Here is a 23,001-nt window from a genome sequence, read left to right as displayed (position 1 = left end):
ACCGCTACCCTTTTCATTGGCTAATCAGTGAGTATATGCAAATTAACTGTCAGCCAAGATGGCGGCCGGCAGCCAGGCAGCTGGAAGCGAACATGAGGCTTGCTTGCTCCAGTGACTGCAGACTCCAACGTTCCCTGCCTGCGCTGCCGGCCTCTGAGCTGACAGTTTGAAACTTTGTAACAAATATAGCCAGGCCGGGATCTCAGAGCTGGAGTTATACATTGTTTCGATTATAGAAAGCAAACAAACCAGCAGCGGAAGCCTCAGAGCTAGAGCCAGAGCTAAAGCTGGCCCAGAATCAAAAAAAAAAAAGAAAAAAAGGAGCGGTTGGAGGCTTCAGTCAATCGCCAGCCTGAAAGCAGCCCTCAGCCCCTCACCCAGACTGGCCAGGCACCCCAGTGGGGACCCCCACCCTGATCCAGGACACCCTTCAGGGCAAACCAGCCGGCCCCCAGGCCTCTATCCTATATAGTAAAAGGGTAATATGCCTCCCAGCACCGGGATCAGCGGAGCCACGAAGCCTCCTGGCACCGGATCAGCGTGACAGGGGGCAGCACCCAAACCCCCAGATCGCCCTGCGGCTCTGTGTGTGACAGGGTGCGGCGCCCCAACCCCCTGATCAGCCCTGCTCTGTGTGTGACAGGGGGCGGCGCCCCAACCCCCTGATCCGCCCTGCTCTGTGTGTGACAGGGGGCGGTGCCCTAACTCCCCTATCGGCCCTACCCTGAGCGTGACTAAGGGTGGCATCGCAACCTCCCGATCCGCCCTGCTCTGTGCATGACAGGTGGCAGCGCCCCAACTCCCCAATCAGCCCTGCTCTGAGCCCGACCAGGGGCTGCACCTAGGGATTGGGCCTGCCCTCTGCCACCCAGGAGCAGGCCTAAGCCAGCAGGTCGTTATCTCCTGAGGGGTCCCAGACTGCGAGAGGGCACAGGCCGGGCTGAGGGACCCCCCCCCCCCCCGGAGTGCACAAATTTTTGTGCACCGGGCCTCTAGTATTCTATAAAAGGCTAAGTTGACCCATGCATTCGTGATACATATAAAGCTCTTGCGCCAATCGCACACGTGTGTTTCGATCTGTCATTGTCGATCGTGAATTTGATTGACACTTCTATTATAGAGAAAGGGCGAATAGTGATATTAAAATAATTCTTCTAATTAACTTACTTTCAATGTGCATGAATTCATGCACCGGATCAGGTCACTAGTTAAAAATAGAAAACTCTTGCCCTTGCCGGTGAGCTCAATGGTTAGAGTGTTGGCTTGTGCACTGAAGGGTCTTGGGTTTGATTCCTGGTCAAGGGCATGTACTTGGGTTGCATGCTCAATCCACAGGCCCCAGTTGGACATGTACGGGAGGCAACCAATCAATGCGTCTCTTTCACATCGATATTTCTCTCTCTCCCCCCTTCCCTTCCACTCCTCAAAATCAATGGGAAAAAAATCCTCCCATGAGGATTAACAAAAAAAAAGAAAAGAAAAAAACAAAACTTGTTATTATCCTTGGGCGAAGTATGGGTTATATTTCAATGTTTTTCTATACCTCAAAAAAGGAAGTATTGCTATTAAAAATTAATTTGTTATTGATGGGTTATTTAATTAATAATATTTAATGTCAGAATATAAATGAAGGATATCTTTATCCCTTCCCACTTTGTAAATTTGCCTGTATAAAGGTTATATTCATCTTTTATTACTTTTTGATTTCTTACTTTCTTTTACTCTTGTCTGCATTTGATCTAGTTGCTTCATGGAAATTAAAACTATATTCTATATTAACTGATAGAATAATAAATGACTTATACTCTTTTACAAGTCTTTTTGAGAGAACTTAAATTTTTAAAAAGATTTTTTATTTGGAAATGATTTAAAATTTTTAAAAAGTTATTTTGGAAATATGTCAAAATTATAGAAGAGTTCCAAAAATAAAATAGTACAAAGAACACTTCTTATACTGATTATTTTTTTAAATTTTATTTTTAATTATAGTTGACATACAATATTATGTTAGTTTCAGGTCTACAACATAGTGATTAAACATTTACATACCTTGTGAAGTGATCACCACAGTAAGTCTAGTAACCATTTGCCACCATATATAGTTATTTCGAAGTTAATAACTATTCCTTATGCGGTACATTACATCCCTGTGACTTATAACTGGAAGTTTGTACTTAATCCTCTTTCCCTCTTCTGCCCATCTTCTCCCCTAACCATCAGTTTGTTCTCTGTATCTACGAGCTTATTTCTGTTTCATTTTGTTCATTTGTTTTGTATTTTAGATTTCACATATAAATAAAGTCATATGGTCTTTCTCTTCCTCTTGTCTCACTTATTTCACTTAATGTAATACTCTCTAGCTCCATCCATGTTATTACAAATGGCAAGATTTCATTCTTTTTTATTGTTGAATAATATTCTATTATATATATACACACACACATTTTACATATATATATGTAAATATAACACATCTTTTTAAAAATATATGTATTTTATTGATTTCAGAGAGGGAGAGAGAGAGAGAGAGAAATATCAATGATGAGAGAATCATTGATCAGCTGCCTCCTGCACACACCCCGCTGGGGATCGAGCCTGCAACCTGGACACGTGCCCTTGATGGGAATCAAACCCTGGACCCTTCAGTCCGCAGGCCAGTGCTCCATCCGCTGAGCCAAACCAGCCAGGGCAGAGGGCATATATCTTTTTAAGTTATAGTTTAAATTATACCCAGAAGTGAAATTTCTGGATTGTACGGCTGTTATGTTTTTCTTTAACAGACATTCGCCATCAGCCTCAGCACTGTTTTCCTTTTATTTTTAAAAAATATGTTTTTATTGATTTTTAGAGAGGAAGGGAGAGGGAGCAAAAAGAATAAAACATTAATGTGAGAGAAACATTGATCAACTGCCTCTTACATACTCCCTACCAGAGATCAAGCCGGCAACCCAGGCATGTACCTGACCAGGAATGGAACTGGTGACCTCTTGGTGCATGGGAAGACACTCAACCAATTGAGCCACACCAGCCAGGGCCAGTAGTTTTCTGTGTAATTTTTGAGGAATCTTCATACTGTTTTCCCTAGTGGCAGCGCTGGGTTATAATCCCACTAACTATATGAGGGTTCCTGCCAGCACTTGTTATTTGTTGTCTCTTACCCTGATTATCTTAACATTTGCTTTTTCATGTTATTTTTCTCTGTGTTTATGTGCTTTGTATTTTTTTCTGAATATTTACTGGTCAGTTATAAATATCATAATCCTTTAACCCTAAATACACTGTGTATTTTCTAGTCCAATTACATGTTCCCATCACAGTAATTAACTTCAGTAAACTTAACATGTCCTTTAGCATTTCTTTTCTCTGATACAGGATTCAGTCTAAAGTGATGTGTTCCATTTAGCTGTTAACCTGTCTCTCTCTCTCTTGTTAATCCTCACCTGAGGATATTTTTCCCATTGATTTTTAGAGAAAGTAGGTGGGAGGGAGAAAGAGAGAGACACAGAAAAACATCGATGTGCGAGAGACACATCAATTGGTTGCCTCCCAAAAGTGCCCTGACTGGGGCAGGAATTGAACCTGCAGCCTAGTTATATAACTGGGGAATTGAATCCACAACCCTTCTGTTTTGGGGCTGTGGATTTAGTATATATTTCCTGTTCTATTGTTCACTATCCTGCATGCAAAATAATTATTTTCCATCTCTCACTTTCCTTCTATATTCATCAGTTCTCAGCACTGCTATACTCATGAGCCCACCACCCTTCACCCATTTATTTATTATTTTTTTCTATTAATATGAACTCATGAATCCCTGTTTTGCTATGTTTTTTAAGGTTCATAATTCATTAGTTATTTTGGAGTTAAATTTTTCTTTGTTTTGCTAGTGGGGCCTGTTCAAACTGGTTGCTTCATCCCTGTGATATGCCTTCATTATTATATGACCATTTAATTACTTTTTCGGGCATAATACAATGTTCCAAGTTCATCTTAAGACCTGTTATGCTCCAGCCTTGGAATCAGGCCTATTCTCTGAGAAGTCTTGGTTCCATTTAGTGGGATATGGTAGTAGAGATCAAGTTCCGGGCTTTAGATGTACTCATTGCTCCTTGGCCCATTTAGCAGATGGCGATCGGAAACATATGCATTCACATATAGTCACGTATGCATATAGATTCCTGCTTATGTACATCTTTGTTCCAGAAATCATGAATTCACACCATCTCCAATATTAATCCATCACCACAGGGTTCTTTCTTGCCTTCTCTCTTAACCCTGACTCCCAGCAACATGAACACATTTACTCAAACCTATCATACATTTAAAATAGTTACAGAACTTCTTGGTCTGTTTCTCTACAATAAATACATTTAATGTATTCAAGATTTTTTTGCAATCCTGCACATGCCACATTTCAACCATGCCCCTGACTGAGGCTCCAAAGTCACATACTGTGTTGATAGTTACTTAGATTAGTTATCTGCCTGCCTCTTGGTTTGTCTCTTTTTGTCTTCCCTTCATTGTGTTTATTACTCATTTGAATTATGAATAGGTTTATTTGTTCTGGTTTGCTTTCAGCTTTAGTCGTCCCCCCCCCTTCCATTCTTAATTGATTTATTTTTTTTAATATGTACAACATTAACATGCTTCCAAAAGTCAAAACTATACAAAAAGGTACGTTCAGTGAAGGGTCATTTCACTGAGATATATTCCAGTTCATCATCCACCCCTAAATCAACTTCATTGTTTTCTGCTTTATCCTTTTTGTTTCTTTTTATAAAAATTAGTATGAATGTTCTCATTTTCCCTCATGCTCTTTTGCACTCAATAACTCTTGGAAATCACTCTCTTTGGTTTTTTTAGAGTATGTATATTTACAGTTTTTTAAAAAGTTGGCTTAGACCAGTGATGGCGAACCTATGACACGTGTGTCAGAGGTGACACGCGAACTCATTTTTTTGGTTGATTTTTCTTTGTTAAATGGCATTTAAATATATAAAATAAATATCAAATATATAAGTCTTTGTTTTACTATGGTTGCAAATATCAAAAAATTTCTCTATGTGACACGGCACCAGAGTTAAGTTAGGGTTTTTCAAAATGCTGACACGCCGAGCTCAAAAGGTTCGCCATCACTGGCTTAGACTGTATTTTTTTCCTTAGTTTCTCCATTCTCTTGCATGTTGTTATATCCTTTAAATTGTTTCTCCTTAAGATTATATGTGTATAGGTTATGTACACTAAGTCTTCACTTAACATCATTAATAGATTCTTCCACTTTAAGTGAAAAGACGTATAACAACCAATTTTACCATAGGTTAATTGATATAGACATATTATCAATGTTATGATGTTAATAGAGGACCTGCTGTATACAAATTAAGTGTTGGCAGAATTTTGTATAGTTAGCACATCCCTATTATTTAGTCCTAATTTCAATGAGAGATTGTTCTAAGATGGTTAAGATTTGGTTCAGTTGTTGTAAAAGAAATTTCAAATTAGTTTTTAAATAGGTCGTTTTTCTCTGGCTTAACCAATTTTTAGGTGTTTATCTCTGGACTATTTTCAAGTTATGTATTGTTGGGAACCAGCTTCCTCTGTGTGGTGTTCTACCATTTCCAGAGTATTTATAAACATAAAAGGAATGAAAAGGGGGAGGCAATCTAGAAGGCCAGGAGCCAGAAAGTTACCTCACTTCTGTTCATACATCATTGACTAGAACTTAGCCATGTACCCAAACAGCAAGAGATGTTGGAAAATTGGGACAAGCATGTGTCCAGTTAAGAAAATGAATATTCTTTAACCACAGGTGTCTCAATGTGTTTACAGTTTCTCTTTTCATATTTCTAAGTATGTTAGTCATCTTCCCAATATAACTGGTTCATTATATGCTAGTATTTAATTGTAAAATGCTGACACCCTTTTCAGCTGATAATTTTCTTCATGGCTTATTCTAATATCTTTTATAATCTATATATATAAAAGCCTAAGCGACCATTCTACCAGTAGCTATGACGCACACTGACCACCAGGGGGCAGACGCTTAACTCACAGCATGGAAACATGGAGCAGACTGATGAATCTCAGAAGGAACAGGGGGGTGGGAGCGGCTGGAAGAGATTAACCAAAGATCTTATATGCATACTAGAGTCCCGATGCACAGATTTGTGCACTGGTGGGGCCCCTCGGCCTGGCCTGCGCCCTCTTGCGATCTGGGACCGCTCATGGGATGTCGGACTACAGGTTTTGGCCCAATCCCTGCAGGCATGGCCGAGGGACCCTACCGGTGCATGAATCCATGCACTGGGCCTCTAGTTGAATTAAAAGCTAAGTTGTATTTCACAAAGTAAATTTTTTTGTTACCTGGAAGTTAAGTGTTTATGTTTGTACTAGAGGCCCGGTGCACAAAAATTTGTGCACTGGGGGGGGGGGGGTCCCTCAGCCCAGCCTGTGCCCTCTCGCAGTCTGGGACCCCTCGGGGGATGGCCGCCTGCTGGCTTAGGCCTGCTCCCCGGGGGATTGGGCCTAAGCTGGCAATCAGACATCCCTCTGGCAGCCCGGCAGCCCTCGGGGGATGTCCACTTGCCAGCGGGGAGCAGGCCTAAACTGCAGTCGGACATCCTTAGCGCTGCTGTGGAGGCGGGAGAGGCTCCCACCACCACCGCTGGCAGCCATCAGCCTGGCTTGTGGCTGAGCAGAGCTCCCCTATGTGGGAGCTCACTGACCACCAGAGGGCAGCTCCTGCATTGAGCGTCTGCCCCCTGGTGGTCAGTGTGTGTCATAGTGACCAGTCATTCCCAGTCTTTCTGCTGTTAGGGTCAGTTTGCATATTACCCTTTTACTATATAGGATAGAGGCCTGGTGCACAGGTGGGGGCCGACTGGTTTGCCCTGAAGGGTGTCCCGGATCAGGGTGGGGGTCCCGCTTGGGTGCCTGTCCAGCCTGGGTGAGGGGCTGATGGCTGTTTGCAGCTGGTCACACCCCCTTCAGGGTGGGGGTCCCCACTGGGGTGCCTGGCCAGTCTGGATGAAGGGCTGAGGGCTGTTTTCAGGCTGGCATGCGACTGAAGCTCCCAGCCTCTCCTTTTTTTCTTTTTTTTTATTCTGGGATTTATTTACCTTCTATAGTTGAAACTCTGTTGCCGTCACTGGCGCTCCCAGCTCTGAGGCCGCGGCTGGCTGAAAGCAGGTATCTGGGGTTTGTTTAGCTTCTATAATTGAAACTTTGTTGCTTTTGGAGCTGTTGCTTTTGTTGCTCAGAGCTGGGCTGCAGCAGGCGGGGAACCTTGGCTTCCTCCATCACTGGAGCAAGCAAACCTCCTGGTCGCTTCAGCTGTGTGGCTGCCGGCCGCCATCTTTGTTGGCAGTTAATTTGCATATCTCACTGATTAGCCAATGGGAAGCGTAGCGGAGGTACGGTTAATTACCCTTTTTGTCTTTTATTAGATAGGATTCTATTTCAAGGTGATATTCTGATGTGACAATGGCTTGCTTTTATAAAACTTTCACTACCAATTACATTTTTGAAGTTGTACTCACAACTGAGTAGTAATATGTGTTGTTCTTCAGGTAGGTATGAGTTGACAGTTTTCTCATAAAAACAGCAGCTGTATCTTTAAACAGTTTATCTGTGGAACTTAAGTGAATCAGGCAGGAAAGACATTTTTCAGCTCTACTCCTTTGTACCTGTGTATTATATTCTGTTCAATAATGCTCTGTATTAACATACTCTAAATGTCTAATTGTAAAGCAGTGCAGTCATTCTTGGTTTTACTTTAGAGATATCTGCAGTTTTCCCTCAAACAATTTAATCCTCTGAATACTGAACAAATTATGAAATTTTATTTTAAGTTTATCATAGTTTAGAACAATTTGAGATTATATGTTATGCTTAAAAGTTCTAAAGAGCTAAAAGGTATCCTAATCTTTATAAACCTTTCTCCCTCAAATTTCCTCAGCTTCTAATACTCATCTTTAAAAATATATATACCCTTAACAATTTCTTAAAAGGCCAAATCCAGATTTTCCTGTTTGAATTTCCATCAAAGTACCCCTCTGCCCCACACATCCACACACTCACACACTATACACACTTGTGCATTGCATCTCTTGGTTTTGGCAGAACTTACTTAGTTTAGAGCGTACTGATTAGATTACTAGTGAGGGTGTGGTTCTGTTCTGATATTCTTGAGTGGATGAATTTTTTTTTTAATCTTCACTGGAGCATATGTTTACTGATTTGAGAGGGGGGGGGAGGTGGGAAAGGAGAGAGAGAAATATCAGTATGAGAGAGAAACATTTATCGGCTGCCTCCCATTAAACCTGCAACCTTTTGGTGTGCAGACAATGTTCCAACCAGCTGAACCACCCGGCCAGAGCAGGCTGGATAAATTCTGATCAGCTTACTGTATTTGTCCTCATTTAATACATAGTATTCTTTGAAAACTCAGAAATCTATTTGGTATTATTTAAAAAGTTCATATGACTTAAAAGCAGTTATTCTAATTTTTCCCCTTTTGGGAACCAGTTTAATGAAGGATAGCATAACATTGTCATTTCTTCTTAGCTTTTCATGAAGGAATTTTTCTTTCCTCTGCTTTAAAATTGTGATTCAACACACCATTCTGTTTAACCATAACCTTGGCATTATAATTGTAAGAACAGATTTTTATCCATTACCTTGATAGAAACTGGATTCTCTCTCATGAATATATGATTCCTTTATAGGTCTGTCTTTGGCATATTTTTTCTTTCACTGTAATAGTGTGTTACATTTGAGGTTCTCTTAGTTTGTCATGCCCTGGATAATTGAATAGTAAAGAATAGTATGTTTAAGATGACTAGAACTGAACTGTATTAAAATGATTTCAATCTTAGAGTATTCCTAAAGAGCTTTCTACTTAATTTATTCTAAATATTCTTCTCATATAGATTGCAGAACAAACAATTCACAAATATTTTAACAGAAAAGTTAAGGAATCTGGTTAATATGACATGTCTGCTTCACAAGCCAGAATAAAATTAACAAGATTAAAGATGAGCCTGGTGGTGCAATCAGAATGATCCAGATAAAACTTAGCTAGGTTGCTAAATGGTATGGTAAGGATGATTTTCATTTTCCATGAAAAGTTGGTTGCTATTTTTTTTGCAGATACTGTACACAGTCACTTTTACTGAGTGACATTTGCATGTGATATAGTGTGTAATTTTCAGATATAAATCATTTCAGTGCATGTGAATTATCATATCATTTTGGAATCATGTGAAGAGCTCCAAGTCAGTCATTGTCATGCACTTTGGTTCCTCTCCCCCAGTGCGTAATAACCACATTCAGATGTTGTTTATCTCACTAATTTTTAGAAAGTAGGATGTATCCATCTCCTCCCCCTTCCTATAGTAAACCCTATAATAAGCCCTTTTTTAAAAAAAAAATCTTTTTATTGATTTTAGAGAGGAAGGGAGAGAGAGATAGAGACATCAGTGATGATTGAGAATCATCAATCTGATGCCTTCTGTACGCCCCATACTGAGAATTGAACCCGAAACCTGGGCATGTGACCTCCTGGTTCATAGGTCAACGCTCAACAACTGTGCCACACCAGGGGGTGAATGTGTCCTTTTAATATAACTTCCAGTTATTCTTTACATAGCTAGTTTTCAAGGACTTTTTGAAAAAATTTTCATTGTGGTTAAAACCATAACATGAGATCTGCCCTCTTAAGAAACTTTTAATGTACCATACAAGTATTATTAGCTGTGAGCACAATGTTGTACAACAGATCTCTAGAACTTCTTCATCTTGCATAACAAACTCTATACCCATTGAACAGCAACACCCCATTTCTTCCTCCCACCAGCCCTTGCCAACCACCATTCTTTCTGTTTTAATGAATTTGACAACTTTAGATAGTTTACATAAATGGAAACATGCAGTATTAGTCCCTCTGAGACTGGCTTAATTAGCACAACATCCTAAGGGTGTCAAATGATGGTAGTTGGCACCAATTCAGTGCCAGCAGGAGTCCCCAATTTGGGGTGAGGTGAAGGAAACTGTATTCAGTGCAAACAGTGATATAGCACTGCTGTGGAACAGCTCAGTTGTGATGGAGAGCTGCTGTGAAAACAGCATGGCTATGAGGTTGCTCCCTGGCCAGGCAGTCCTGGTGCCAGGCCCTTTTTCAGCTAGGCTGCTCTGCTCTGTGACCGTGCTCCAGTGAGAGAGGTTTTCATTTTTAGTGCCTTATAGCCTTCAGTCTTCAGTGGAGAATGTGCTTCCCCAGCCAGAAGAGGGTTGGTTTATATGGACCGAAGTTCCCACCCCTGGTTCCTGGCTGGTCCACCCTCAGCAAATAAGGTTACAGTTTGATTGGTCCAATAGAGCCACGCTGATTGGTCAGAGCTATGCAGCTGATTGAATGAGGAAAGCCCCAATCCTATTGGTTGAAATAGGATTGCAGAAAACCATTTAAGAACTGGCTCAGATGACAGAAACTGCAGGCAGTTCAGTGTAGGGGCAGGCAGGTTAGCACAGAGGCTTCCCCACAAAGTGCAATTTGCATGCGAGGCCCTTGTGCAGAAATGGGCTGTTTAGCCTCCTAATGTATTTATTTATTTATTTTTTAATCCTCACCCGAGGATATTTTTTCCATTGTCTTTTAGGGAGAGTGTAAGAGAGAGGGGAAACATCGATGAGAGAGAAACACATTGATTGGTTGCTTCCTGCAAGCGCCTGGACCAGGGCCCGGCCCGGGGAGGAGCCTGCAACCTTTGACCAGAACTTGGGACCCTTTGGTCCACAGGCTGACACTTTATCTGCTGAGCCAAACTGGCTAGGGCGGCTTCTGATTTTTTATTTGAGCCCAGTTAGCCATGAGGAGCCCTTCTTAGTAGGTGTTCTCACACACACCCTTCCCTCCCCCGGGTTCACAGGGCTCATACATATTGTTGCATGTGATACTATTTCCTTCTATTTTATGGTTGAATAATATTCTGGTGTATGGATGTATCTAACATTTTCTTTATCCATTCATCTTTTGATGGCCAGTTAGGTTGTTTCCACTTCTTGGCTATTGTGATTAAATGCTGCAATGAACATGGGAGTGCATGTATTTCTTGAAGATCCTGATTTCAATTCTTTTGTCTAAATACCCCAAAGTGGGATTGCAGGATCATGTGGTAGTTCTGTTTTTAAATTTTTTGGTGTCTCTATACTGTGTTCCAAAATGGCTACACCTTATATTCCCACTAACAGCCCTACCCTGTTTGGTTCAGTGGATAGAGTGTCTGTCTGCGGACTGAGGGATCCCAGCTTTGATTCCGGTGAAGGGCACATGCCCGGGTTGCGGGTTCAATTCCCCGTGGGGGGGGGGGGGGGCATGCAGGAGACAGCCGATCAATGATTCTCTCTCATCATTGATGTTTCTCTCTCTCCCTTTCTCTCTTGAAATCAATAAAAATAGATATTTTCTTTAAAAAGTGTGGGTTCAAGATAGGAGCCAGGAACAGCTCCGATAATCCAAAGTCCAAGTGGATAATAGAATGTCATTCATAAAAAAAATAAAAAATAAATTCCCACTAACACTGTTTAAGGAAACAGTTCCAATTTGTCTGCCACCACTTTTTTTTTTTTCTGTTCTTTTGACAGTGGCTATCTTAATGGGTGTGATGTGATAACTCATTGTGATTCAGATTTGCATTTTTCTTAATGACTAATGATGTTGAGCATCTTTTCATATACCTTACTGGCCCTTTCTTTGTATGTCTTCTTTGGAGAAATTTAAGTTCGTTGCCCATTTCTTGTTTGTTTTGCTGTTGAATTGTAAGAGTTCCTTTTATAGTTGACCCTTGATCAATGTGGGAGTTAGGAGTGCTGACTGCACCCCTTTATCCCCCAGTCAGAAATCCGTGTGTAACTTTTAACTCCAAAAAAACTATAGTCAGTACTTTGCATCTGTGGATTCAGCTAACTGCGAATTGAAGACAATATTTTGATCTGCAGGTGGGAATCCAAAAATACTGGTTTTTTTTATCCACCATAGGTTGAATCTGCTATTGGCTGGATCTGCAAATGCAATACCCTCAGATATGAAGGGCAAACTGTGTTTATTGAAAAACATCATGTATTAACATCTGTGCAGTTCAAACCCACATGGTTTAAGGGTCAACTATGTTTTCTTTTTTAAAAATTTATCTTTAAATATATTTTTATTGATTTCAGAGAGGAAGGGGGGGAGAGAGAGAGAGACATCAGTGATGAGAGAGAATCATTGATTCGCTACCTCCTGCCTGCCCCCTACTGGGGATTGAGCCCACAACCTGGGCTTGTGCCCTTGACCAGAATTGAATCCAGGACTCTTCAGTCTGCAGTCTGAGGCTCTGTTCGCTAAGCCATACTGGCTAGGGCTTAAAAAATTTATCTTTATACTCAGCTGGCGTAGCTCAGTGATTGAGCATTGACCTGTAATCAGGAGGTCACAGTTCGATTCCCAGTCAGGGCACATGCCCAGGTTGCGGGCTCAAGCTCCATTGGAGGGCATGCCGGAGGCAGCCAGTCAATGATTCTCTCTCATCATTGATGTTTCTATCTCACTCCCTCTCCCTTTCTCTCTGAAATCAATAAAAACATGTTTTTAAAAATTTTATCTTTATTGTTGAGAGTATTATAGATGTCCCCTTAGGGTCAACTATTTTCGATAGTAAACACTTAGCAGATATTATCACCTGCAAGTATTTTCTCCTATTCTGTAGGTTGCCTCTTAAAAAAATGTTTTATTGATTGTTAGAGTAAGAGGAAGGGAAAGGGATAGAAACATTGATGAGAGAAACATCATTGCCGAACCGGTTTGGCTCAGTGGATAGAGTGTCGGCCTGCGGACTGAGGGGTCCCGGGTTCGATTCCGGTCAAGGGCATGTACCTTGGTTGCGGGCACATCCCCAGTGGGGGCCGTGCAGGAGGCAGCTGATCGATGTTTCTCTCTCATCGATGTTTCTAGCTCTCTATCCCTCTCCCTTCTTCTCTGTAAAAAATCAATAAAATATATTTTTAAAAAAAAGAGAGAAACATCATCAATTAGCTGCCTCCTGCATGCCCCCCACTGGGGATCAAGCCCACAAACCCGGTGTGTACTCTGACCAGGAATCTTGGTTCCTGGGTTGATGCTCAACCATTGAGCCACACTGGCTGGGATGCCTCTTCACACTTTTAATTGTTTTCTTTGCTGTGCAGAAGAAGCCTTTTAGTTTGATGTAGTCCTACTTTTCTATGTTTGCTTATGTTGCTTTGGCTTTTGGTGTCATGTCTAGGAAGTTATTGCCAGAACCAGTGTCCTGTATCTTTTCTTGCGTTTTCTCTAGGAGTTTTACAGTTTTAGATCTTATGTGTAAATCTTTAATCCATTTTGAGTTGATTTTTGTATAATCCAGTTTCCCAGCACCATTTGTTGAAGGGACTGTCCCCAGTGTGTTGTTTTGGCTCCCTTAATGAAGATCATTTGACCATATACCTGTAGATTCTGGGCTCTCCATCCTGTTTCATTAGTCTTTATATCTATCTTTCTCTCAGTACCCTACTATTTTGATTACTGTAGCTTTGTGATACATTTTGAAATCAGGAAATGTGAGTCCTCCAAGTTTTTTGTTTTTTCAAGACTGTTTTGGCTATTTAAGGTTGCTTGTGGTTCCATATGAGTTTTAAATTTGTTTTTCTTATTACTGTAAAAAAATACCATTGGTAGGAATACATAGAATCTGTAGATTACTTTGGGTAGTATGGACATTTGAACAATATTGTCTTCCAATCTGGGATATCTTTCCTTTTATTTGTGTCTTAAGTTTCTTTTCAACAGTATTTTGTAGGTGTCAGTATACAGATCTTTGGCCTTGTTTGGTTAAGTTTATTCCTACATATTTTTTATTTTTGATGCTATTATAGTGGGATTTATTTCATTTTATCTTTTCGATTGTTTTTTGTTAGTTGTATTAGAAATGCACCTGATTTTTGTATCTTGACTTTGTATTATACAACTTTACTGAATACATTTATTAGTTCTAAAAGTTATTTTTTTTTATATGTGTAATCTTTAGAGTTTTCTACATATAAGATCATGTCATCTGTGAATAGAGAACCTTTTATTTCTTTCTATTTTGGATGCCTTTTATTTCTTTTTCTTATCGAATTGCTTTTGCTAGTATGTACAGTACTGTTTTGAATAAAAAGCAGTATGAACCTTTTAATGTGTTCTTGAATTTGTTTCTCTAGTTGAGGATTTTGCATTTATATCCATCAGGGATATTATTCAAGGACTTTTGAGATGAGTTAGATCAATGTATCCCAGTCTGCTTTTTTATAAATGTTAACAAAGTGTTTTCATGTCAGTTATTCCATTTGTTTATTGCAGTCTATTAGGTGGGTAGACCATTATATTCTAATATTCTTATGAAAATGCTGGACTCAGATGGAATTGCTCATGATTACATAATAACTATCATTATTATTATCAATAATAATTAATACTTGTATAACACATATTGTTTCAGGCACTCTTCTGAGTATCTTACATATATTTATTTAATCTTCACAACAACTCATTGCAGTAGGTACTATTATTAACCACATTTTAGAGATGAGAAAAATGTTGAGTAATAAAGTAGTAGTAGAGCTTACTACTTATCTGGCTTTTAATCCAGACCATATGGTTCCTACGTCTACTTTGTTAACTGTTCAGTGTGTTGCCACTTACACTTAACTAGGAGGGTGTCAGTTTAATTTAGAACTTTGACCTGACCTGCTATTTTGTTACCTCTGAAACCAGATAACCTTTCACTCATTCATTTCATTCATTCATTTAAAAAATATATTTTTATTGATTTTTAGAGAGAGCGGAAGGGAGAGAGAAAGAGAAACATCAATGTGAGGGAAACATAGATCAGTTGCCTTCCATATGTGCCCCAACCAGTGATTGAGCCTGCAACCTTTTTGGTGCTCAGGACGGCACTCATACTAACTGAGCCACCTGGCCCGGCTGAAATCAATGAGTTTTAAAAAGAAATAAAGTTCTTGAGCTTTGAGGTACCTATTCTTTCCACAGGTCAGTGTTTTGTGTATTAGAGATTGTTTAAATGAGGGATCTATCAACTAGTAGCATATAGATTCTATGGTGGATGCTTGAGTGCCTATGTTGTTGTGTCTCAAGAGGCCTAATTAAGTCATTGTGTGAGTACATAAACTGCTTTAGATTACTAATGCATCATCACTTTATACAAACGTGTTATGTAAGAATAACAGGTCTGTTTATAAATGAGAGACTTTCTACTTCATGTAAGTTTCACAGTAGAATTTCTTTTAGCATTACGATTTTCTAATACATTTAATATATGAATCAATTTAAACTTTATCTTTTAAAACCAGTTCTTGCCATGGCTGGTGTGGCTCAGTTGGTTGGGCATTGTCCTGTGCACTGAAAGATTGCCGACTTGCTTCCCAGTCATGGTACGCGTCCAGATTGCAGGCTCAGTTCTCCATAGGGGACATGTAGGAGGCAGCAGATGATCCTCTCCTTTCCTCTTTCTCTCTCTTAAAAAAAAAAAAAATCACTTAAAAAGCAAACAGTTCTTGTGGAGTTTACACTGCAATCTTGATGTTATAACATGATTATTTTGAAGATCCTATCTAATAAAAGACAAAAAGGGTAATTAACCGTACCTCCTCTATGCTTCCCATTGGCTAATTAGGGTGATATGCAAATTAACTGCCAACAAAGATGGCGGTTAATTTGCATACATAGGCACAATGATGGGAGGCGAAAGGGGAAGGACCGAAGAACAGTGATCGGAAACCCAGGCAGCAGGCAAGAGCCGCGGGGGTGCTGCCTTGCCTGCGGCCCCGTGATCACATGGCGATCAAAGGGAGAGAGAGCCGGGGCGCAGGCCGGGTGGCACCCCCGGATGCCCGGGGGTGCCGCCCAGCCTGCGTCCCAGTGGTCGCCATGGCGATCGGAGGGAGAGAGAGGCGGGGCGCAGGCCGGTGGTCACCATGGCGATCGGAGGGAGAGAGAGCCGCATTGGGATCGGAGAGCTGGGCGCAGGCAAGGCAGCACCCCGGCACCCCAGCACCTGACATGCAAAGGTCGGGGATGAAATGACTTTTCCCAACCACATCTGCAAATATTCTGGGGAAGGCATCACTGAAGAGTTCGCAACAACACCCTTACTTGGCAAGGAAGAAAGAAGTTGGCAATGGAAACAATCCCTTACATTAAAGTTAAGGTCCCTCTGAGTAAAAAAGAGTATTTCCAACGTAAAGGAGGGAGCAGGCAAAAATAATAGGTTCTCATGACTTCCACTAAAGTTTGAGCATATGACAGAGTCAAAACGAACATACAAATTAAAACAGACAGTGGACATTCAGATGAACCGAATCAACTGTCACTGTTTGTCCCAATAGCAGCAATGCTTATGTGATAATATAGTTTAACAAACATACAAAACAAGTCACATGATAAGAGAGGTTCGGCTTCTAAAGTAAATTGAATATGTTCTTTAAAAATTCTCATGTCCTCCCCTCTGACTATAATTCTTAATTTTCCAATCAGAAAATTACCCCAGGTGATCCAGTAACATGTAGAACTCCAGTAACCTAACTTATTTAAAAAAACAAACATCCCAACCATTTTTAAAATATTTAAATTGATATTTTAGGGTTAAAATTATAGAAGATATTTAGATCCAAATATATTTTCTGAATAGAAAATATTTGTTTTTGATTTTAAAAAAATAAACATAAAAAATATATAAGTGACACATTTTCCCAAGGAACTCTGAATTAATACCTTTCCCTCTAACTTTCTTCAAATTAAGAGAATCTATGGAGTTCCCTATACTGCACAAGTTTTAATGAAAGAAAATAAGACTTTCTAAGAGCATCAAATACATGTTTTCTTATTTACAAACATATATACTCCTCTCTCTCTCTCTCTCTCTCTCTCTCTCTCTCTCTCTCTCTTTAAAGTATATTCTTACTGATTCAGAGAGGAAGGGAGAGGGAGAGAGATAGAAACATCAATGATGAGAGAGAATCATTGATCGGCTGCCTCCTACACGCCCCGTACCGGGGATTAAGCCCACAACCCGGGCATGTGGCCTGACCTGGAATCAAACTGTGACCTCCTGGTTCATGGGTCGATGCTAAACCACTGAGTCACACCGGACGGGCTCAATTCTTATTTATAAATTCATTCCAAGGACATATACAGCTTAAGCTTTTTGGAAGTAGTTTCAAAAAACTAGCTTTTAAGTAACAAGAAAACAGTTATAGAAGGAAGTTTAAATTAAAAGAAAAAAATTTATTCAAGAGTGGGAACATCCTCCATGAAAATGTGTACCTTGACTGTGGATGGCTGGGTGGCCTTATCACACCTTAGGAATTCAAATGCTTTTTACAATGAAAAGAAAGAGAGTTTCATCTCATTTCTCTCCCAGGGTAGATGTCTGTCAATAGAAGGTGGACATCAATAAAAGGAGGGGCTTGCACAACCAATCCAGAAAGTCAGCAATCTATGAATAATCCAGAACCGAGTATTTATCTCCTCTGCCACACACCCTCCCTCCCAGCCAGTGAGCAAGATAATTACTCTCAAGTCAAGCTAAGTGCCCCCCAGTCACAGTGGCCCAATGCTGACATACAAAGCATACAAATAATTCTCACTCTGGCATAAAAGTGACAACTTTCTTGGAAAAAAAAGCAGATACTGTAAATTTCTCAGTCTTCCTGAAACATTTTTTTAAAGTAATTTTTACTTCTTTAGAAAAAATGCATACATGGCAAACTATCTGTAATAAAAGGCCCATTCTATAAAATTTTAACTGGTCCTACTCATATCTGCAATCATAATCATATTTACAGACAAATATATTTATACTAATAAAAGAGTAATATGCTAATTAGACTGGGAAACCTTCCAGGAGACCTTCCAGATGTTCTTCTGGACAAAGCCATGGTGGCAGGGCTGAGGTAGAGGTGGTTAGAGGCCAAGAGGGGAGGGCAGTTGTGGGTGATTAGGCTGGTGGGGGGCGGGGCCGTTGGGGGTAAGCAGACCAGCAGGGGGGCCAGTTGGGAGCAAGCAGGCCATCAGTAGGGGTCAGTTGGAGGTGATCAGGACAGCGGGGGGCGGGGCAGTTTGGAGTGAGCAGGCCAGCAGGGGGACAGTTGGGGATGAGCAGGCCAGTGGGGAGGGAAGGTAGGGGGCGAGCAGGCCAGCAGGGGGGGCAGTTTGGGGTGATCAGGCTGGCGGGAGGGGGGAGGCATTTGGAGGCGAGCAGGCCAGCAGCGGGGGGGAGAGGGGGGCAGTTGGGGGTGAGCAGGCCAGCAGGCAGAGTGGTTAGAGGCAATCAGGCAGGCAGGCAGGCAGGTGAGCAGTTAGGAGCCAGCAGTCCCGGATTGCGAGAGGGATGTCTGACTGCTGGTTTAGGCCCGATCCCTGTAAACTGGCAGCAGGACATCCTTCGAGGGGTCCCAAATTGGAGATGGTGCAGGCCAGGCTGAGGAACACACCCTCCCCCGTGCACGAATTTTGTGCACTGGGCCACTAGTATTTGTATAAAAAGATAACTTTGTATGATGCTTAATTCCAATTATGTTAGTTCATTGCAGCTTGTAAGGGAAAATGGGTAATTTTTTTTATGTAGATTTTTGGCCAATCTTGAAGTATGTTTCTCCTCTTGTACTCTTATTTTTTTTGTATTAGTACTGAAAATACGTAAATTATCACACTTAGAATCTCTAATGAGATTAAAACCATTTTTTGAAGGTTAAAGAACAAAATTTAACATCATTTATAAAGGACGGATAAAACATTGGTCTTTGTGTAATCAGTCTCCTTTAGAAGAATTGATACGTTCATTTTATACAGGTTTTATCCTATGGATTTGATTATACAGGTTCACAGTTCTTTATTCTCAATTCTGAAATAAAGAGTGTTAAACAAAGTTTTTTTTCATTTTTTATAGTAAATTGATTTGCCAGTAAACTACTCTAAATTGAGTTGGGGTAGTATCCTACTTAATGTAAATATGTATACATTTTGCTGCAGAAATCATGGATGTTATTACATACTATTGCTTTAGACCCCACTATGTTTTGTAACATGAGGCATATGTACAATATTTACCTTTATAAAATTTGAAAACTTTTGAATGATGGTACTGATCTGACCCTGACAGTTTCACTTAAATGAATATGGGCCTTTATCACTTGTGCTGCCCGATTTCCATGGTTGGAAGAGTGTGGGGCATGGATCAGTAGCATGAGGAATAAAGAACATATTGAATTAATTATATTGATTAGTAAGTTAGTACAGGCCTGGTTTACTTTCTTCTCCTGGTTGTTAATAGTTGTCCTCTAGACTAGAGCACTGATTATCAATTTCATGAGAGAATGTCCCAGTGACTCTATGTCTGACATGGGCATGGCTACATGGTGGGAATATGAGCTAGATACTGTTCATCTGCTCTGTCTAGGGCAGTGGTCGCCAACCAATGGTCCGCAGACCACTGGTGGTCCGTGAGGTCCAAAAGGTTGGCGATCGCTGGTCTAGGGCAGTGGTCAGCAAACCGTGGCTCGTGAGCCACATACGGCTCTTTGGCCCCTTGAGTGTGGCTCTTCCTCAAAATACCACGTGCGGGCGCACACATATAGGGAACGTTGTGGAGTGAAAGAAGATGTAGTATCAAGGATTGAGAAAGGTATGTTGAGATGGTTTGGACATATAGAGAGGATGAACGAAAGGAGATAGACGAAACAAGTATACAAGATGAGTGTTGATGGGAGAGTTGGAAGGGGTCGACCTCAGCAAATGTACCTCAATCAGATTGAGGACGTTTTTAGCAAAGGCCAGCTTAGGAGTACCCTAATTAAATTAATAACAATGTACCTACCTATATAGTTTAAGTTTAAAAAATTTGGCTCTCAAAAGAAATTTCAATCGTTGTACTGTTGATATTTGGCTCTATTGACTAATGAGTTTGCCGACCACTGGTCTAGGGTATATGTTTATGCATTTAAATTATTTATTAAGATTTTTATTTTATGAAATGAGACAATTTCATAAGGATGCAAAATATGGAAACAGTTGACTTTTTTCTCATTTCTGTAGTCTCCTACAAAAGCTGTGTATAATGCCAGACATTGGAACCATCCAGACTCAGAAGAACTACCTGGGCCACCAGTAGTAAAACCTCAGAGTGTTACAGTAAGTGAACTGTACTTTTTAATTTCATGTTTGTTTTGCTATCTTTATTCATAATTTGGATGTCTCTGAATTTCCTCTTTACCAGTTTATTTTGGACTTCTTAACTAAAACTTAGTGGCTTCCTAATAAAAACTTAGTTTAATTCATTGGAAAAGTGAGGATCGTGGATGGCATTACAGAAATTCTGGTCCTGCTAGGTCAGTGATGGCGAACCTTTTGAGCTTAGCGTGTCAGCATTTTGAAAAACCCTAACTTAACTCTGTTGCTGTGTCACATATAGAAATTTTTTGATATTTGCAACCATAGTAAAACAAAGACTTATATTTTAGATACTTATTTTAAATATTTAAATGCCATTTAACAAAGAAAAATCAACCAAAAAAATGAGTTCACGTGTCACCTCTGACACACGTGTCATAGGTTCGCCATCACTGTACTAGGTTATAAATAAAAAGCCTTAAATTTTTTTTTTACTTCTGACCCACATTTTATGGAATTACTAGAGATCCAGTGCACGAATCCAGTGCACGAAATTCGTGCACGGGTATGGCCCTAGGCCTGGCCGGTGATCAAAGTGCGAGCGTTGGGTGTGGAAAGGCAGATCCCAGCTGACCTCTGGGCACTGAGCAGCACCTGGGCCCCTCAGCGCCTGGGAGCTGAGCGGCGGCCCTGTCGCCACTGGTCACTGTCTGCGGGGTGATCGGTAGGGCGATTGGGCCCTGCTTGCACCCACGTTGGCCTGGCACCGCCCACTTACCTGCTCCACCATCCTGCCACGGTCCTGCTCTCATCGAGGCCCATCGGGGCTGGCAGTGCCTCCACTGCTGCCCGCTGCCAGTGCCACGTTGCCGATGCCCGCCATGTTTTGCGCTGCCCCCTGGTGGTCAGCACACGTCATAGGGAGCGGTCGAACTCATGGTCGAACTTTCGGTCGAGGGGACAATTTGCATATTAGGCTTTTATTGGATAGGATAGGATAGGATAGTGTTCGGTTTTAAAGGGCAAATTAGTCTATTTGAAATTTGTATTTAGACTTGTGTTATAAATTACATCCTACATAGATGATAAAGTGGCTTTGAGTGGTTAATTCACTTTTTAGAGAACTTTTCCTGCATTTCAGTAATTCAATTCAGAACACATTTGAAAAACAATATTTCTAGATCAGTGGTTCCCAACAGAGGGGCAATTTGATTTTTAAGGGGGGCAATTCGAGAATGAGTTATTAACAGTGAATTTTTCGCATTTCTTATGGTTCTAGGGGCCTCATATACAGTATATAAATATATATTGTGACATATTTATGTATTTCAGTTCTCTATTATATGTTTTGAAACTTGCTATTTTTTTTCATATCACTTCATATTATTATTATTTTAACAATTCCTTTGTGATATCTTCCTCAGTACTTCAACTATCCTTCCATTCTTTTATTTTTCTCTTTTGTGGATGCCATGTTCTTTGGAAGCTTGTTTTGACCAAGTTAATGGCCTTTTAGGCTTCCTCCACGAGAATAGGAGTTCACTTTTTGAATAATAAGAATTATATGTCACAGGGGGGGCATCAAGATTTTAGAGATGCTTAGGTGGGGCATGGCTGTTCTAGATAATGGTAACTCCTCAGTCATCTGGAGCTATCAATTAGTGCAGCGGTTCTCAACCTGTGGGTCGCGACCCCTTTGGCGGTCGAACGACCCTTTCACAGGGGTCGCCTAAGACCATCCTGCATATCAGATATTTACATTACAATTCATAACAGTAGCAACATTACAGTTATGAAGTAGCAACGAAAATAATTTTATGGTTGGGTCACAACATGAGGAACTGTATTAAAGGGCCAGAAGGTTGAGAACCACTGAATTAGTGAGTTCTTTTTGTTTTTAAGGAATGAGTTCTTTGTAACAACAAAAATTAGCCATAGAGATCTTTCTAAAATATAATGTACTAGAGGCCCAGTGCACGAAATTTGTGCACTGGGCGGGGGGGGCGGTTCCTCAGCCTGGCCTGTGCCCTCTTGCAGTCCAGGACCCCTCAGGGGATGTAGTAGTGCGCCAGTGGCAGGCAGCCAGGGAGGAGCCCAAATCGGAGCTGGGCGCCACACTGCTCACACTCATCTCGGCCCGCTGCTCCTGCTGCCACAGAGTTGGGAGTGGCTCCCGCCATGGCAGCTGCGCTCACCAGCCATGAGCCCGGCTTCTGGCTGAACGACACTCTCCCTGTGGGAGCACACTGACCACCAGGGGGCAGCTCCTGCACTGAGCATCTGCCCCCTGGTGGTCAGTGCACATCATAGCGACTGGTCGTTCTGCCTTAACAGCTGCTTAGGCTTTTATTATATACACTAGAGGCCCGGTGCACAAAAATTTGTGCACTCGGGGGGAGGGGGGGGTCCCTCAGCCCGGCCTGTGCCCTCTCGCAGTCTGGGACCCTTCGGGAGATAACGACCTGCTGGTTTAGGCCTGATCCTGGGTGGCAGAGGGCAGGCCCAATCCCTAGGTGCAGCCCCTGGTCAGGCTCAGAGCAGGGCCGATTGGGGAGTTGGGGGCGCTGCCCCCCTGTCATGCACAGAGCAGGGCGGAATCAGGAAGGTTGCGATGCCACCTGCGATGCCACCCTCAGTCACGCTCAGGGTAGGCCGATTGTGGGGTTGGGGCACCGCCCCCTGTCACACGGCGGGGGCCGAGGGGGGAGGGTGGCGGGGCCCCCCCCCTGTCCACGCTCAGAGCAGGGCCAATCAAGGGGTTGGGGAGTGCCCCCTGTCAT

General features: G+C 41.4%; 1 protein-coding gene across 8 annotated transcripts in view; it reads left to right on the top strand.

Moving 5' to 3' along the window:
* The window catches only part of WAPL (WAPL cohesin release factor), a 112,743-nt gene that overhangs the window by 54,445 nt on the left and 35,297 nt on the right, over window positions 1-23,001 (top strand). For all 8 annotated transcript variants that reach the window (XR_002831993.1, XM_023763714.1, XM_023763713.1 and 5 more), the window contains exon 5: window positions 20,147-20,242. Coding sequence is in view for 7 of the 8 variants with exons in the window: in XM_023763714.1 (XP_023619482.1) it covers window positions 20,147-20,242 (96 nt within the window). In the remaining variant the exon portion in view is untranslated. The remainder of the gene's footprint in view (window positions 1-20,146; window positions 20,243-23,001) is intronic.

This window comes from Myotis lucifugus, unplaced genomic scaffold (genome assembly GCF_000147115.1).
Source record: "Myotis lucifugus unplaced genomic scaffold, Myoluc2.0 scaffold_298, whole genome shotgun sequence".
NCBI lineage: Eukaryota > Metazoa > Chordata > Mammalia > Chiroptera > Vespertilionidae > Myotis > Myotis lucifugus.
Note: the sequence above shows the minus strand (reverse complement) of the source record. Positions and strands in the feature narration are given on the sequence as shown.